This window comes from Artemia sp. Qi Xiang Cuo, chromosome 12 (genome assembly GCF_049724085.1).
Source record: "Artemia sp. Qi Xiang Cuo chromosome 12, ASM4972408v1, whole genome shotgun sequence".
NCBI lineage: Eukaryota > Metazoa > Arthropoda > Branchiopoda > Anostraca > Artemiidae > Artemia > Artemia sp. Qi Xiang Cuo.
In genome coordinates this window covers 58772167-58786862 of record NC_142805.1, presented here as the reverse complement: position 1 = coordinate 58786862, position 14696 = coordinate 58772167, and the positions used below count along the sequence as shown (strand labels likewise).

At 31.8% G+C, this 14696-nt stretch overlaps 1 protein-coding gene across 1 annotated transcript in view; it reads left to right on the top strand.

The window, feature by feature from the left end:
- Nf1 (neurofibromin 1) overlaps positions 1–14696 on the top strand; it is a 350626-nt gene that overhangs the window by 26329 nt on the left and 309601 nt on the right. Inside the window, 2 exon segments of the mRNA XM_089097671.1 lie at positions 2742–2901; positions 10505–10616. Of these exon segments, the coding sequence (XP_088953797.1) occupies positions 2742–2901; positions 10505–10616 (272 nt within the window).

Genomic DNA, 14696 nt, shown 5'->3' with positions numbered 1-14696 from the left:
AAAATAATACCATTGACTTTATGGCCTGGAAAAAAAAATTGTCTTCTCTTTTTTATTCATACACAAACAAATCAAAAGGAAGGTCATAATGACAAAAACTGTGTTTTACTTTAGTTCACTTATTAATGATTATATAGTCCAGTAAACTACTAAAAAGACGGCCAAGTTTCGGCATTTGAGTAACAGAAGGTTTCTTCGCACCAACAACCTGAGAAAAAATCGCTTAATAACACGTCAAAAATTGGCCTACAGAAATACTCTTTTTTCAGGGGAAAAGGGGGGGGGCGATCCTGAATTTAAATGTTTGCAACATTTTTCTGGATTAAAAGATCGATTCCCATTAATTCAAGTGTGGGCAGACCGAAAACGCCATTAGAATTGAAAATTCTATCACTATGTACCCCATTTTCACCCTAAGTGAGGTCAGAGAGGAGTGAAAAATCATAATTCTAATTTGTGGAGTATTCCGTGGATTGAAAGGTCGATTCCCATTAATTTAAGTCTGGGGAGACTGAAAACGAAATCAGTATTAAAAAGCTCCTTCACTTAGTACTGTATTTCCAACCTAGGCGAGATCAGAAGGGGTAAAAATGCTTTGTGGTATTATAATAATATAATACATAATTGAAAAATATATATAATTGGAAGGTCGTTCCTATTAATTCAAGTCTGGGGAAACTGAAAGACATAAAAAATAGGAAAATTCCATCACTTAGAACACCATTTCCACCCTAAGCGAGCTCCGAGGGGGATGAAAATCAGAATCTTAATTTGTGCAGTAATTGGTGGATTGGAACGTCATTCCTTATTAATTTAGCCTGTTGGCAAAAATCTACTGACAAATCGTAGAATCACATTCTTAGTTTCAAAAAAATGTACAATAATTTTCGGAAATATGGAACAGCTGACATAGCAATGGATCAAAAGAGCAAAGGACCCAAGGGGAGGCGTTTGGGTCCCTGTCCTCTCGACCCGAAATCACGTGATTAGATTTTTCTGATTCTTTCTTATCCATCTAATTAGCTTATTTTTTGCTTTTTCCGAATGTCCGAAATATTGGGTCCCAAGATACAAGTTTTTACATGGAGCTGGCGTATAAAAAGGGTTTTTTAGCCTCCTTAAGTAATATTAAGATTACTATGGTTGTTTTTATAGCCTTTGTTTTAAGTTACGGTTCCATCTTAGTAACCTATATAGGAGACATTTTCCAGATATACAGTCTTTGTTCAGATGCATTTGCGTCTTTAGCGGGTATGTACAAAGGGCTCTTTAAGTCTCCTTAAATAATCTTAATTAGCCTTAAGATTGCTATGATTTGTTTAGAGCCTTCTTTTTTAGTTCTCATTACAGTAATCTATATAGTAGATTTACTTCAGATATTCAGTCTTTGTCCAGATACATTTGCGACTTTAGCAGTTATGTACAAAGGGGTCTTTGTGCTTCCTTGAGTAGCCTTAAGATTGCTATGATTTTTGTAGTCTTCGTTTTAAATTAAGGTGCCATTGCAGTAATCAGTTTAGTAGACTTTTTCTAGATATACAGCCTTTTTCCATTCTGAGGATATGCAAAGTTACTGTATCAAGATACACATACTGAGTGGGGTCGAAGCATTTTGTTTATAAGGATTTGAGATATATCTCATCACGAAAATGTACGTATATGACTTGAATGTGACCCAAAGCTTAAGAATACTTCCATCATTGTTGCAGCTTCAGATACAACCTAGGTAAGAAGGAATTCTATCCATAGTAATCGAAAATATAAAAACTCCTTTTTAGAAAAGTTTGCAAATGAGAGAGAATTGTCATTTGAATCTGATTCAGGAATGGTAACTTATTTTGGCTAATCTTATTGGTAAAAGTTTATTACGAAAATGAATTCATTGGGTTTTGGAGGCCTTAAACCCATTGAAAATAGCGTCAGATTGAAACGAAAACTGCAGCATTAGCATTACCATAGCTGAAAACGTCATATAGGAGGATTACAGTCCCGCATCTTCAACATCATCTTCAACATCTTCAACATCGCAGATGGGTACAGTCCCGCATCTTCAACATCAAAGAAAATCACTTCACATTAGAAGCAGTGATGTCTCCCTTATTTGCTTGTTAAGGGCAAAATGGATTTTTTTTTCTTTTATTAACCCAAAGGGGACCGAAAGAAATGATAATAAAGTCAAGCTTAAAAATAAAGTAAATTACTACATTTGGTAGTTACACCGCCTCCGCCTAAATGCCACAGTTCTCGACTAAATACATATTTGCGAAGTTTTTGTCATTTACCCTTCTTTTTGGCGACAATTTTTATAGGTTTCCTACTAAGGGGCGATATGGCTAAAGGTCTTTTGATGATATATATGAAAAGTGTAGAGATTCCCTCAAGTTTGTCTACCCAAAGCAGCCTGAAATACCCCAAAGCAGCCTGAAATACTAAATATGAAATACCTGAAATGGTCAAATACCACAGCCTGAAATACCTGAAATGGTCTACGAAAAATCTCTCAGTCTATTGCAAAATGTTCATATATCAGGTGTGCATGTAACAAATTTTTTTTTTAGATGGTAACTAATGGTAACTTTTAGATGGTAACTTTTTAGATGGTAACTTTAGATGGTAACTTTTTTAAGATGGTAATTTTTTTTTAGATGGTAACTAAAAAAATCTTTTTTTTTAGATGGTAACTCATATTTATATGAATATTAGCATCCAGATTGTTTTTAATTTTATTGATTTCTTTATAGAGACCGCATGGGATGGACTACGAGAAAAACTATTACGAGTCACTGGTTATCGTATTAGACACATTGGAACAGTGCTTAAGCAGTCAACCAAAAGACACCGCCAGATACGACGACACAATGAATGTGAAACTACTCCTAAGAGAGATCTGCCAGTTTATAGGTATTTTTATTTAGTTTGTTAGGTTATTATTAAATATTATAATTATTATATTATTATTAAATTATAATATTATTATTATATTAATATAATATATTTTTATTATATTTATTATTATTAAATTATTAATTTTTGTATTAAATTATTAATTATTATTTAATTAAATTATTATTAAATATTTTTATTATTATTAAATTATAAATTATTATATTAGTATATTATTATTATATTAATATAATAGAGATCTGCCTAAGAGAGATCTGCCAGTTTATTGGTATTTTTATTTTGTTTGTTAGGTTATTATTAAATATTATAATTATTATATTATTATTAAGTTATAATGTTATTATTACATTAATATAATATATTTTTATTATATTTATTATTATTAAATTATTAATTTTTGTATTAAATTATTAATTATTATTTAATTAAATTATTATTAAATATTTTTATTATTATTAAATTATAAATTATTATATTAATATATTATATATATTATATTATTATATAATATATTATATTATTATTATATTATTATAATTTGTTAGGTTATTATTTTAGTTTGTTATTAAATGGCTTTGGGATAGCAGTGTGTAAATGTAGGTGCTTGCAATTCCAGATCTAAGGGGTGGGATGATCTGAGGGTATTTTCAAGGGAGCTGGTTTACAAAATACTGCATTTCTAGGCCAAAATTCTTGAATATTTCTTGGGGAAAAATCCTCCATCCTCCATGTTCTCCTCTGTGTCGTTGGTAGTGTGTGAATTTCCAATATGAAAGAGGGGATGTTTGTATATAAAAACTTTGCACATAGCAAGTTTGCATAAAATAATTATGTGGGGAGTAAAAGATATTGCTAAGAAAAACAGTTATAAATAATAAAAATTTAGTTGTTTTCAAGATGGGTCTGAAGCCCCTCTTTTTTTATGAAAAATCAATAACAATATCAATAGCAATAATCAATAACAATAATCATTATAATCAATAACAATCAATAACATACAATAAACAATAACAATCAATAAAAATCAATAACAATAATCATTTTCAACCCAATCATTTTCAACTCAGGAATAAGCCTGCGCTCTGTTGTTCCCTTTTCTAGCCTAAATAAGCGTTCTTCAGCTTTTTTATGCTCATTAGACAAGTGGAAAAAAGTATATGCAGTGGGAGGTAGTTGAGACAGAAAATAAGATGTCTATATATAAAAGACAGAAGTAATATAACAGATTCATTCTGTTTTGTAGGTTAATTAAAGCGCTTATGGATGAAAATGTCCGACCATGGTATTTTCTGCAGAGCTCATGTAGGCCATTCGAGTTCAATTTACAATAAATAATAGCTAGAAAAACCCTTACAGTTTCTAGATTCTTGGACTATTATTACACCGTAATTATTATTATTGTATGTTATTATACCATATATTATTAAAACCATTACTAGTTACATCTGAACCGTTGAAAAAAGTCCTTTAAAAGGGGAAAGCCAAAAGAAAAACAAAAAGCGTTAGGAAAATAAATAAAAATTAATTAATTAAAAAATAAATTAAATAAGTAAAAATAAATAAAAAAACACCGGTGCTTTGCCAGTAATCTAGCACAAAGTGTAAAAGTTAGTAAAGCTCTAGGAAAAGATTTGATTTTTTTAACGCTTTTTTTTTGTAGAAAGCAAGTAGGCCTACTGAATTTTATGGTTTATTTCTGTAAACCGAAAAAAAGAAAATATATTATTGATAGTTTTGGTGGAACAGAAACCAGTTGAAAAATTATTACTATATCACAAAGCTGAGCTATCAATTAATTGTTAGATAAATTATGCTTAATATTGGATCTAGTCATTATAAATAGGTATTTTAAGCCTTTAGACCTTATACTAGAGAGGTTTACGAACTTTATTGTTTATTTTTAGCAAGAATCTCGTTGCTTGTAGCATCAATAATCTTCTGAAACGCTCAGAAGCTAGCAAACAATTTTAAACCAGTAAAATGTGTGATTAGAGAGATAAATTTATTAGCGTATATTAGCGTAGATAAATTTATTAGCGTATTTATTAGCGTATATTATAGCGTATACCAATTTGCTACCAGAAACTAATATTTAATTTTAGTACTTTGTTGTTTATTATTATTATTGGTGTCATTATTGTCTGTCATTAATATTTTATTTTCCTTACTATTTTATGGTTACTATTTTTGTATTTAATATTTTATTGAAATTTATTGTTCAGTCATATTATTAATATATTTTAAGTAATCTCCCTGCGGCTTGTTCTATTGATCAATTTTCTGAAATATTGTTTTGTTTATTAATTTTCTTACTTCCTAATTAATGCAAAGACCGTACTGGTTGCTTAGCAAAATAAATCACTTGAGAAACATCAGATATAGACGCTCAAATATAGATGTAGGTCAGATTTCAATAATCTCTACTTATTTTATATAAAACATTATTTAATAAGTAATTGAATTTAACATATCTAAATAACTGAGCGTCTATAGATATATCTGAAGATATATTGAAGATATAATTGAAGATATATGAAGATAATTGAAGATATATCCAAAATCTTGACTTAATTCATATAGGACATTATTTTATAAATAATTAAGCAAATTAAATAATAACCGAATAACATCTCAACTCATCAGACATGTCAGAAAAAAACCCTTAGAAAATGGAGAAAAAAGACTGAGCCGAGAAAACAAAAAGAAGAGACAAAGCAGATTCGCTTTCGAAGAAGATTTCGCGAAAGAAGATTAGCAGATTCTACCACACTGCTCAACAACCTTATAAACAAATGATTGTTGGACAATTTTCACTTCCTTTTTCCTCGTTTCTGAATTTCACTGTGTCACAGGATAATATCTAAAATTAAATAACAGATCTGTTGGGACACCTGGCTTTTAAAGGAACAAGGGCATAAAAATGAAAAGACCTACCCCCTGGGCCTAACCTAGGTCTATTTATACCCGAAAACCACGATTTTATGAGATTTTCCTTTCGGTAGTGTCAATTCCTGAAGTTTTTAGGGCAGGATCATGTTTTGTCAGTTTTGCTACGTTAAACGACGAAATCAAAAGTAATATCTTACCGTACTTGTGTAGCAGGAATCAGGTGTTTTGACTTTACCCGGCATCAAGGATCTTCGAGACCTGTTTGGACCATGTAGTGCGGTCTGCTGCCAGCTGCTTTGCAAGTTGGAGCCATTGTGTTGTCTATCTGTGACTGAACATTTTCATCCCCCCCGTAGGTTAAATATCTGATTTAACCAAGTTCCAACAGTTTTTCCGCTGTCTTTCTTGTCGTCTCTTCCATGGGTTGAGGGGCTCAGCTAGAAAGATTTGGCGAGGCTAGCGCTCTCTTGGCCTGCGTAAGACATAGCCTAGCCATTTCAGTTGACGCTCCTTGATGGTGATGGCAACGCATCTTCTGAAACCACACATTTGTCGTATATCCACGTTTGATATGTAATCACTCAGATGGATACTACGCAGACAGGTATGCTCAAACATCTTCAGTGCATTTTTATTTAGTCGCTTCACTGACCAAGTTTCACATCCATAAAGAAGAGTTGTTCGAACCGAAGGCAAGTAGACTTGAACCTTAGTTCGTACACTAATTTCACTCCGGTTCCACAATGGATTCCTGACTGATGCAAAGACCGTCTGTGCTTTCTGCAATCGCTGTTGAATATCGGCGTCTGAAGATCCATCAGCACTAAGCTGTGAGCCAAGGTACGTGAAGCTGTCGACCTGATCAAATTGTACTTGATATTCATTAAGTGAAAAAGGATCAATGTTATTTATTGCCATCAATTTACAATTACGTACACTAATTTCACTCCGGTTCCACAATGGATTCCTGAGGGATGCAAAGACCGTCTGTGCTTTCTGCAATCGCTGTTGAATATCGGCGTCTGAAGATCCATCAGCACTAAGCTGTGAGCCAAGGTACGTGAAGCTGTCGACCTGATCCAATTGTACTTGATATTCATTAAGTGAAAAAGGATCAATGTTATTTATTGCCATCAATTTTGTCTTCCATCTACTGACTTTCAAGCCAACACAATCTGCCCAAGTAACCAAATCATCGAGCATAGTTTGAGCTTTCTCTGGGTCTGAGAAAATTCCGACATCATCAGCGTATTCAAGATCTCCAGGTGAAAGGTTCTGTCCAATCTGAACTCCTGGATGAGAAGATAGTGCATCTTCAAGCACCCAATCAATACAGTAGTTAAGCAGGGTCGGGAACTGGACGCAGCCTTGTTTTGCTCCAAACTCAAACGGGAATTCTTCAGTCGAGTTTTCGAAATTTCCTCACTGACCCCTTGTCAGTGACCTCACTGACCTCACTGACCACAAATTTCAGGGTTATTCTGTCGTTTTCTAGAATTTTCCAAAGTTTTTGGCGAGTGATCGAGTCGAAGGCAGAAACGAAGTCCAGAAATATTAGAATCAGAGGCAAATTATACCTTTCGAACTGCTGGATAATGAGGCGGAGTACAAAAACACTGTCATCGCAGTCTCTACCAGGACGGAAACCGGCTTTGTTTTCACGGGTTCTATTTTCCCTTGCCCTCTTGAAGCGGTTTAGGAAAATAATCCCCAAAAACATGAAAACTAACAGTTAAATTTTGCAGCTCTTTTATCCCGTATGTGCTTAAACATTAAAAACCTCTTGATTACTAAAGAGAACTACACTCTCAATAGAAAGCTACACTTTCTTAAGCTGTTAGGTTCCATATGTTCTTATTTTTCACTGATTTTTAATCCACGTTTTTCTTTTTTTGAATTTGGCGCCCACTATTTTCAAAATCTGCATAACTCAACATAATTGTCTTTTGCATTAAAAATATATTCCTTGATTTTTCCTCATTTTGAAGATATATCTTGTAGTATAAGTTTCCCCGTAACCTAATAAAACTGTCAGATTAAATTTTCACTGTCCTTGGTACTTTGATAATGCTATACACATTAATCACATCAAGTCGTTGCCTATGAAACAAGGGAAGAGATTTAAAGCCTGGAAAGCCTATGGAAATACGGAAGATTAGAAAAGTAAGGCACCTTCTTAGTGACCTGTTTCCTTATGTTCTTAGCTTTGTGCTCATCTTAACATTATTGGAAACCATGTTGAAAAGTTATATTCTAAATGAGATCGAAAAAGGGATTTATGTAGTTCATGAAAATTTTTGACATAAAACATTCTAATGAGAGTTTTTAGTCTACAAAATGAGCTTAGAGCCTTAAACATATATTTAGAACATTAAAACTAAAAACGGGACTTTTTAGTACTCCCTTCACTCCCTCCAAATGAACAATGCGTAAATGCCAGATGTTGGACTGAAAAAAAAAACTTATATATATATATATATATATATATATATATATATATATATATATATATATATATATATATATATATATATATATATATATATATATATATATATATATATATATATATATATATATATATATATATATATATATATAAAGAAGCAAAACGTAAGAAGAGAGGAAAAAATCATGCAAAGTAACCTTCTTGTAATTTTTCATAAGCACTTAGGATATTTTACTGTGACAAAAAGTATTCTTACCGGAATTCGTAATCCTGTTTTCCGTAGCCGTCGAATGCTGTTCATGTCTTGTCATAAATACATACAACATGACGGTTAACCGCCAGTAGCGTTAGGCGTTTAAGCATTGAATATCACTGTTCGCGTCAAGTATTTTAGTAATTAAAATCATATTTGTAAAAATTTAAGTTTTACTTATAAGAAAACGAAAATGGTTGCAATAAAACATTTTTTTAAGCTTTTAGACATTCAGCCCGTTTTTATATCAAATAGGTATACTATGTTTCCTTATCTGATAAAATAAACTTTCCCAAACAATCGTTTATTGATTAGAAACTATTCTGCCATTCAAAACTAAAAATCAAATTAGCTATTTTTTTTGTACAGTAAATAAGAAAAGAAAAACCCCTGGAATGTCAGAAAGTACATTTTATTGAAGGGGGTTTATTTTCCCCTTTCCTATATTTTGGAAAATACTTTTATTTATGTTTTTCATTTACAAAAAGCCTTTTTTGGTATTTTTATTGAAAAAAAAATCTCCAGCCAAAAATTTAAGCCTGTAAATAGATTTAAGTTTTTTCAGTGGCAATATTTTTGAAAAAATATCCCCTCTGTTTTATTTGTTCTAGAATTAGGAGCTAAAACTGAGGGAAAGGTACTGCCCCTCTCTGTCCTAGATTTTGAAACATACCTTTTATTTTCATTGAAAAATGTCTTTTTTGTTAATTTTTTTTCAAAAAAAAAAAAATTAAAAAGAACAGAATTGCACCCGTTTAGGTTTAGAAAAACAAATGTTTCCCCCCCCCCTCCCTAAATTTTTTGAATTGACACCATTGGCTAGAACTCGGTCTTTTCTCGATTGCAAATTAAGCCAATCAGAAAGCTATGCATACTGCTATCTTCACCACCTGTGTGTTATTTCACTCTGTTGCGTGCCCATTCATGCGCACGTCTAGTTCGAGTTTCACACTTGCTCATAGTTTTCTGGTCAGAAGCGCCTAAGCGTAGAAATCTAGCTATACATCGAATCCAATGCTTTAGCAGCTATGGTGATAGGGCTGCTTAAACATGTAGAATATATTGATGATGTGATTTTGAAAGTTATGGCGTGACTTCGTTTCAATTAATATACTGTTTTGGTGAATTCTGCGGTTTTTTATTTCCTTTTTTTTTGGTATTTTTCCCTCCTTAAACTGACTAAATTTGATGCAACATGATAGTATAAGTCATAATTTGATATGGGGAAGCTCAAAAGGATATAGCCAATGATTTCTCAGACTTTATAAATCGATACACTTGGGCTGGTAACTATTTTGGCTTCTCTAAATCAAATCTGTGAGGAACCCAAATAATTTCAACGTTGCAGATTTATCAAAAAAGGATGTCGGAGTAATAAAAGAAGGAAGAACTTCAGTTAAGGAATTTTTGTCAATATAGGGGAAGGGATCAACAAAATTAAACTAGGAGTAAGACATTTCGAATTTTGAGCTTGAAAAGGGGATAAAAGAGAATGTTTTAGAGATAAAAAACTTAACTTGAGAAGTTCTGAGAAAACTGATTGTAGGAAGTCGAGAAGTGACCGGTAAATGACTTAAAAAAGCAAAATAATCAAGTCAGGTTTTAATAGGGGGCTTAGGAATATCACCTGTAAATAGTTTTGATATAATTGTTTGTTTTTGTTGTAATTTTAAGACTCACGGCTAATTGCTCTTGGTTGTGCGGGAACCGGTGACAAATGTCAGCGTAATTTTGCAGTTTAGTTTAAATATTCTAGGAAAAAGGTTCTCGCTTTATTTTTTATAAAATGATGGCCAAGTATATACTAAAAGACTGGCTTACAAAAAGAATATGTGGAAAAAAAACTACGCAGTGAAATGCGAAAAAAGACCGAAGTGAAAATTTTAAAGAAAGCGACGGAACAACAAGCCACTGTATATTAATGCACTTTTTGTTGCTTTTTGTTGCTTTTTGTTTGTTTCTTTGTAATCTCTTTGTTAATTTCTTTGTTTCTTTGTAATTGCTTTCAGATTTGCCTAATGAGAATCCGATGGTCCATCAGCTTAAGAATTTGGCTTCAAAAGTTTTGTTTGCCTTGAGTCTAAACAACTTTGGTGCTGTGTTTAGCCGGATTTCCGCCAGGTATTTACCATATGTTGTTCTCTCTCTCTCTCTCTTTTTTTAATTCTGTATACGTATTTTTAAAAGCTAACATGGTTGCAAGTGTGGAATAACAGTGGAAAATTTTGAGTTATTCAAAAATTTATTGAAAAAAAGCCGTTTTTCCAATGATGGTTTTTAAAGGACCAAAAGCTGTGAAAATGAAATTTGATGGTTTGAATTGGTTAGGTGGAAACTTAAACGATCATGTATATATTAACCAATTATTGAAAATTGGGAATAAAATTTTTAATTAAAAAGACGTCCATATGTTTTTCTGCAGTTTTCGGTAGCAGCGGGTGCCAAATACAAACGCGATGAAAACCAGCAAAAAAACAAGCCAAAACAAATGGTACAAAATAGCTTAAGAAGATGTAGCTTTCTTTGAAAGTGTAGTTGTCTTTTGGAATCAAGAAATTGGTAATGTCTGGATTTTTATGGAGAAAAAGTGTTGTCAAATTCAACTAATTTGTTCCGTTTTTTTTATATTGACGGTTAAATATTGCAACACTGGCAGTAGTCTGATATTGCCCTAGAAACTTAATAATTTCGAAACAGCCAAATGAAATTTTTGCAAAACGATATTTTGAGGCATGAACAGACCCAAGGTGGGTCTAGGGAGACAAAAATGTTTTTGTTCGATGTTCTTAGTACTTTAAAAGCACAATTCTATCTAAAAGAGACCAAAATAGTAGCAAACAACAAAAGCAAACAGCAAAGAGGCCAAAATAAATCATGTCATGTCGTTTCATGTAAGGATCCCGGAAGTACAGACATAAGTCAGACAAATCGTGGCCGGAAATGGCCTTCCCCTAACAGAAGATCGAAGACAGTGGCAGAATGTGGTCCAACAGATGCCGAGATGGCTCGAATAGCCTGTGCCTCGATTCAAGCTAGAAGCAAGTGTTCAAAATACACATTGTTTTCTATCTTTTCACTGTCCAAATACTTTACCTCCCCCCTCCCTTAATTTGCAAATATGTAGCCCAAATTATATATTTTCCATCTTTTCTGTTACTTCTCTTTTTTTGTCTCCAGGGTCGCCATATGATGAAAAAATAAATCACTTGACTCTTGAAAGAATAATTACTAAATCAGCAAAAACATCAATAGATTCTTGAGAAAAATCACTAAATTAGTAACAAAATCACTAGATTCTTGAGAAAAATCACTAAATTAATAACGAAATCACTAGATTCTTAAGAAAAATTACTAAATTAGTAACAAAATCACTAGATTCTTCAGAAAAATCACTAAATTAGTAACAATATCACTAAAATTATAATTAGGATTTTCAATAAATAACGGGCTTTGGCAGTTTAAAATCGCTGGTTTTAGTTGTTTTTAGACTTTTAGTACCACCAACCACCATAATAAACAACGTCACTTAAGAAAACTAATGAAAGTAGAGCAAGCCTTTTTTGATATATTATATAAAATAAAATATATATTTTATAATATATTAGATTTTATAATATATATTAATGAAATATATTTTAATATATTTTTGTAAAATATATTATATAATGTATTACGGTAATTACTTGGCTAATATATATATAAAAAAAAACAAAAAAAACTGTCTTCCTACTTTAGTAACTGAAATAAATGAGCACTTGAACAAGGTCTAGGACCTTGCTCATCCATCCAGTCCCCTAGGACAAAACAGTATATCCAATCCGATAATCCGGAAATCAAGTCCAAAATAGAGCAAAATCTACACCAATAAGTATAAGTCATTGTCCCAAAACCAAGCCATAGCACCTTAAATCTACAACAATTTGATATTCCCCAGGAATATCATACTTATTGATATGTATATGATATATTTTATAATAGATTTTAATTAAATATATTTTGATACATTTTAGCAATTTTTGATATATTGACGTAGTATATCTTAAAGTTCAGTGTAATAAATCCATTCTTTCTAAATGGGTCAATCAGGTGGGAGGGGCCAGGGATTCCCTGAGAGCTTGAACTGTGTCACTATTTGTTGTGTCCTGGGAGGAATAAATATCCATATGTTAGATAAAATAAGAATGAGAAAATAAAAATAAAATTAGGCCAGGAATAATTATGCATACTTATATTAATAACATAGGAATACTTAGAATAACAATAAAATACTAAATTTTTCATGGCTTTTGCTGCATCATGTTTCTTAGAAAATTAGCTCAGTTGGGAGGGGCCAGGGATTCTGTGAGAGCTTAAACTGTATCACTATTTTTTTTTACAAACGATTTTTTTTTTTAAACAAACTGTTTGTGTTTACTACTTTTTGTGTCCTGGGAGAAAAGAATATTCATTCGTTAGATAAAATAGAGGAAATAAATATAAAATCAGACTAGGAATAATTCTGCCTATTTATATTTATAAAATATTAATAAATTATAAAATATTATAAATTATAAAATAGATTATAAAATATATTATAAAATAATTATAAAATGAATAATTATAAAATAAAATATAAATATAAAACACAAATATAATAAATAATATAAAATAAATTATTAAATATATAAATCATAAAATATAGAGTATTAATATATTAATAAAATAGTAATACTTAGAATAACAATAAAATTCTAAATTTTTCATGGCTTTTGGTCCATCTTGCTTCTTAGGAAATTTGCTTCTACGCAATTGTTGTCAATTACCTATGTTTTGTAGACAATCTTATTATCATTATTTTTAATTGTTTTCTAGTTTCCACGGTGATAAGTCTGCATGACTTAACTATTTAAGGAAGAATCAGGTTTCTGGGTCCCTACTCTCCCTCGCGGATTTGTTTCCTCGCAATCGAGTCCAATCACAACCAATTTCTTAAAACTAAACAGAAACGGTGACTGGTTTTTGGCTGTCTTCTGACAGAACAAGCATTCGTATTTTTGAGCTTTGGAGAAAAATCAGAACTAGTGCTATTTTTTACGAGGGAAGAATAGATGATAATGCAGAATTCTGTTGGATGTCGATGCGTAGAGTTCGTAGATTGGTGGACGTAGATATTAGGTTCTGTAATTTTACAGTGTGTGCACGAGGTTGTGGCTGCAGAAAACCGGCAATTTATGGCAATTTGCCATAAATTGCAATTAATTGAAAACCGGCGCCACTTCTGACTGCGCCACTGCCACTGATTGTGCAAAATTCTGAAACTCGCCGTGTCTAGATTACGAAGGTTCATGTTTTGCTCAAAATCGGTTTTATGTAAATATTGGGCGAAAGCAGCCGTCTTCTTAATTCTGCTATTCATATTTATGTGTTTTCTTAAGGGGGGGGGGGGTAAGAGGCAAGAATTAAATGGTTGGGGCACACTTGAACCAAGTTTTTACGTAACATAAGAAAATTTCCCGTTATTACGTTTGTTGATTTAATTTTAAAATGTTTCATTGCTTCATGTCTTTGTTAATCATGACTTTCAAATTTCTGATCCCTTAGAAATCTATATGATATGATGAAACCAGGCGATAAACATTCGAATGCATCTTAAATCACTGTAAATCCTTTTCTGACCCTCAGTACTTAAGAAGACTTACCAAGATCATTAATTTAAGTGCTTGCTCTCTGCTGGTACTGTGAGTTAGCATTCATTTGTAATGACATGGAATTGCTTTTAAGAGGTCAAATTCTTCTAGTTGACTTGTCCTGAAATAAAGGTGATCTTTAATGCTGTCCGAGCTTTTGTCCATCTTTATTTCAAAATTCGTAAAAAAAATAAATAAATAATCTTTAGCTCTAAATGCACTGGAAATGTCATGACTAAGTCTGTTAAGCATATTAGGAAAGAGGAACAGTATTTTAATTTTAATTTAATATTAATTTTATCCAAACGTAAAGACCCATACTTTATGGTAGTAAAATCTCTATTGTAATATTCGATGTCGAGACCACGCCTACCACTACTTTAAGCAGGTAGTAACGATAGTTCTGCTTATTTAGGACGAATTCCATATCTATGAACAGGCATGTAATTTGTTTTGAATATTTGATTTTGGAAGAATTTGTCTTTGATTATTCGATCTCTAAGCAGACGAACTTAAGAGGATTCTGTACCTAAAC